At 55.0% G+C, this 4,493-nt stretch overlaps 1 protein-coding gene across 1 annotated transcript in view; it reads left to right on the top strand.

Annotated features, from left to right (window-relative positions):
• The window catches only part of LOC105505974 (ras GTPase-activating protein 3-like), a 7,943-nt gene extending 7,820 nt beyond the window's left edge, over positions 1-123 (top strand). The window contains exon 7 of the mRNA XM_011933958.1: positions 42-123. Within this exon, the coding sequence (XP_011789348.1) occupies positions 42-123 (82 nt within the window). The remainder of the gene's footprint in view (positions 1-41) is intronic.
• Positions 124-4,493: the final 4,370 nt, after the last annotated feature.

The following is a 4,493-nucleotide window of genomic DNA, read 5'->3' as shown; positions in this document are numbered from 1 at the left end:
TGGGGGACCTCCAGACCGCAGGGCTCTGCTCTTACCCACAGTCAGGGACCCGTGGGCCTCGCTGCCGGGACCCAGATTCCCCACTTAGAGTCCCCCTGGGCGGCCTCTGGAGATGCAGGTTGATCCCCAGGTGTTGCCTGAGCTTCTCACCTGAGATCTCCCTGGCAGAGCCGGGGCTGGGGTGGCACCGGGGGGGCAGAGCCGGGGCTGGGGTGGCACCATGGGGGGCAGAGCCAGGGCTGGGGTGGCACCGTGGGGGGCAGAGGCCCCTCGGCCTCAGGGAAGGACTTCCCCAAATTCTGTCTTCACTGGCAACAGAAGGAGGCAGTCGCCGCCGACACTGTTGTCATGAGAGCCGTGCGTGTCGCATGTGTGGCTTCCTCCCTGTGACCCGATTTCTTCCTGTTTCAGTTCTTGGATCTGATTTCGTCCTCCGGGAGAAGAGATCCCAAGAGTGTCGAGCAGCCCATCCTGCTTAAAGAAGGGTAAGGTGGTGTCCGGCAGGGCAGGAGGGGAGAAAGGGATGGGGAGCCCCCAGTGCCCCGAGCACCCAGCACATTCTAGAAGGTTCCTTAGTCGGGGGCAGCCTCCTCCCTTGCTGGCCAGCAGCCTTGCGATTTCTGTACCACTGGCCGCCTCGTCCACGCCCACACTTGGGGGCCGGCCTTCCCTCCAGGGGAGCCAGGGTCGGGGGGACGGCCCTGAGAGCCTGGCCCCTGTGCTTTCAGCCTGGGACCCCTCCACCGCCTTCTCTCTGACCATGGACGGGGTTGTCTGTGCTCCACGGCCACCCCATGTTTCTGGCACAGGCCCGTCCCCCCTCGACCTCCACCCAGTGGACCCTGGAGCGTCAGAGCCCATCACCCTTCCTTACCTAGATGTCGACACATCTGCCCATTTCCACCAACCCCGTCCTGTGCCCTGGCTCCCGCTCCCGGTCGGGGCTTTGCGCTGCTTGGTGTGGCCCATGCACCTGTATATTTGTGTGTTTGCACACATTAGGGGCACAAATGCAGTTGTATTGGACGGGGCTTCGAGTGTCACCGTCACCTGAACGGACACTGCGCCCACTGAGTAATTTCTCGTTCCTCTCCCGCTCCCGCCTCCCACCCTTCCGAGGCCTCAGTGCGTGTCCCAGAGCGCCCGCCCTGCCGTGTTTACTCCCACCTACCAGTGAGAACAAGGGGCGTTTGGCTTTTCGTTTCTGAGTCATCTCCCTTAAGATAACAACCTCTAGGTCCATTCATGTTGCTGGAACATACGATTTCCTTCTTCTTGGCAGCGGAGTAGCATGTCGTGGTGTATTTATGCCAAGTTTTGTCGCCTGTTGGTGGACACGTGGATTCCGTGTCTGTGCTATTGTGAGTGGTTCAGTGGGAAACGCACGCGTGCACGTGTCTTTTTGGTAATTGCTCCTCCTTTGTGTGGGATTGCTGGATCAAATGGTGGCTCTGCTTTTAGCTCTTTGAGAAATCTCCGTGGGTTTCCTTAAGCACTAATTTCCATTCCCCACAGCGTGCAGGCGCTCGCATCCTCCACAGCCCTGACAGCGTCTGTCGTTTTCAGCATTTTATTTGATCACAGCCATTCTGCCTGGCGTGAACTGGGGTCAAGTGGCTCCGTTCTGCCTGGCGTGAGCTGGGGCCACAGGCGGCTCCGTTCTGCCTGGCATGAGCTGGCGTCAGGTGGCTCCGTTCTGCCTGGCGTGAGCCGGCGTCAGGCGGCTCCATTCTGCCTGGCTTGAGCTGGGGCCGCAGGCAGCTCTGTTCTGCCTGACATGGGCTGGGATCAGGTGGCTCCGTCTGCTGTGAGCTGGGGTTGCAGGAGGCTCCATTCTGCCTGGCGTGAGCTGGGTTTGCAGGAGGCTCTGTTCTGCCTGGTGTGAGATAGGGGTCAGGCGGCTCTGGTTCTGGTTGCTCAGGTTTTATATCATATGCTTGTTAGCCATTTGTCTTTTTCTGAAAAATGTCTATTTCTGTCCTTTGGCCATTTTAAATGGGTTATTTATTTATTTATTGGTAAGCTGTTTGAGTTCCTTCTGAATTGTGGCTATTGGTCCCCTGTTGGATCTGTAGTTTGCAAATACCTTCCCATTCTGCAGGTTGTCTGTTTGCGTTGTTGGTTATTTATTTTGCTGTGCAGAAGCTGTTTAGTTTAATTAAGTCCCATTTGTCTGTTTTTGTGGATACTCTGTTAGAGCCATCTGCTCACACCTGGAGCATCCCTGGGTCACTGGTGGACCATACCCCAGTGGCAGCATTACTTATGTTGCTACTTTTCTTAAAATCACCTTCATTTAACTTAATCATATATTAACCAATAGCATTTGTAATACACACATTTCATGTTAGAAATGCAAAATGTTTGTTCTTCGGTGCCGTAAGGGAAAATTAGCATTTAGACAAAAAGTTCTTTTAGCGAGGCAATTTTTACTTTCTGCAGAAAGGGTGTCCCGCGCAGATGGAATAATGGCGAGGGCTCACACAGAATAAAGAGATGCCAGAATATTGATTCCTTACGCATGAGGCCCTCTTGTGTGTCCTGTCTCCACTGGCTGGAGCCAGACCTCACAATCTAAAGTACAACCTGACTGGCTAATAATTTAAAACTTTTTTAAATAGGTAGAAAAATAATAATATTTTTAAATAAGGAAGGGGCATAGGCTGTGAGCTGGGACATGCCTATTAGTACGTCTAACACAAACATCTTGTTAAGGTACAAGGACACAGAATGTATTACGAGCCTGTGGGCATGTCCAGCAGCTACATAGGATAGAGCTTAATTAACAAAGAGTTATTAGCACAAAGCAAGGAGACTTGAAGGAAGTTAGCTTTAAAAGAAACTATTATTTCTAATATGATTTATTCTTTTTTTTTTTTTTTGAGACGGAGTCTCGCTCTGTTGCCGGGGCTGGAGTGCAGTGGCCAGATCTCAGCTCATTGCAAGCTCCGCCTCCCGGGTTCCCGCCATTCTCCTGCCTCAGCCTCCGGAGTAGCTGGGACTACAGGCGCCCACCACCTCGCCTGGCTAGATTTTTGTATTTTTTAGTAGAGACGGGGTTTCACCGTGTTAGCCAGGATGGTCTCGATCTCCTGACCTCGTGATCCGCCCGTCTCGGCCTCCCAAAGTGCTGGGATTACAGGCTTGAGCCACCGGATTTATTCTTTAACAAGAAACTTTGAGGAGGAACTTTTTACTTTCTACATTTCATAAATTCACAACTTTCAAAGCAACAAATATTCATCCTATAATCCCTAAAGCAACACAGGACACTCAGGGCTTGTGTGCCTGACGCTAAGAAGCTGCTGTAGATACAGGTTCAAGGACAAGCGCCTCCCAGGTACCCTGGACGCAGCTGAGGCTCCACCAGCTCCTTCCAGCAGCTGCACCACCTGAGACTCAGGCCAAGGTTTGAGTCCATCAGGACCCTCGAGTTTCCAGCCCCTGGATCAGCCTCTGCTCCGGCACCGCAGCTCTGTCACGTCCTCAAACCCAGGGCCTCCCTTGGTTGTGCAAGCGTGGGCCGTCCTGAGGCCACGGCTCTGCTGTCCCAGCCCTTGGTGGCAGGTGTGTCTGGCCATGTTCGTCCATGTGTGGAGGTGGTGATGACCTTGGTTCCTGAGGGCTCACTCTGTGCTCCCACACCTCTGTCGTCTCTTGGGGCTGTGTGTCCTCACCCACTGGGACACAGGACCGGGGACGGGGCCTCTGCAGTGTGGCCTGTGTTTGCTGAGTTGAGTTGGCCGTGGCTGTGCGAGGCCGAGTTGCTTTCAGCCTGAGGCTTCCGGCTCAGCCGTGGCTCCTGCCTCCCCGTCCCACACACGATGGTCCCGGTTAGAGAACTGACTCCTGGAGAGCCAGGCGCCCAGACCAGAGCTGTGCAGTGAGGAGCCACTGGCTTCTCTCCACCTGGTGCTGCCTCGACCTGGAAACCTGCATGTAAAATTCACATGCAGCCTCATCCACTGAAGGCCCTCAGAAAGTTGGGGTTCTTAAAAAAATCCGAAAGCCAAACACATTTATAACAAGACTACTACTCAAATCTAACTGCTGCGTGGTCCAGAGTCTTCTCAGAGGCGTCCTCTTGCCCTCAAGGAGGCCGGCACCCCGTGGAGCTCATGGTCCCCCCAACCCATCTGTGTGGGCTCCGCCCTGCACGTCCGGCTGCGTCCGCTGGTCCTCCACAGCCTCTGGGGCTGACTTCCTGTCTGCGAATCCCTGGAATGAACGGCGTTCTGCATCCGCTGGTTGTGAACTGCGCTGTCCCAGCGGCTCCCAGCGGCCTCCGCACCCTCCCGTGCGCGTCCGCAGCTCTCTGGCCACATCTGGCTGTGCGGTTGCCCAAAGCCCCTCATTCTGATTTCTGAGTGTTCGTGCGTCTCCCCCGCCCACCTCCCCATCCTGTCTCTCCAGCTTGGGTCCTCCTCCTCAGCTTCCACCTCTGTCCTCCAGTCACTCTGTCCGGCCACTTTCTTCTCCTCCAGCTCGGCCAC

The sequence above is a fragment of the Colobus angolensis genome, unplaced genomic scaffold (genome assembly GCF_000951035.1).
Source record: "Colobus angolensis palliatus isolate OR3802 unplaced genomic scaffold, Cang.pa_1.0 Scaffold13, whole genome shotgun sequence".
In the NCBI taxonomy this organism is placed as follows: domain Eukaryota; kingdom Metazoa; phylum Chordata; class Mammalia; order Primates; family Cercopithecidae; genus Colobus; species Colobus angolensis.
This window is presented reverse-complemented; position numbering and strand designations above follow the sequence as displayed.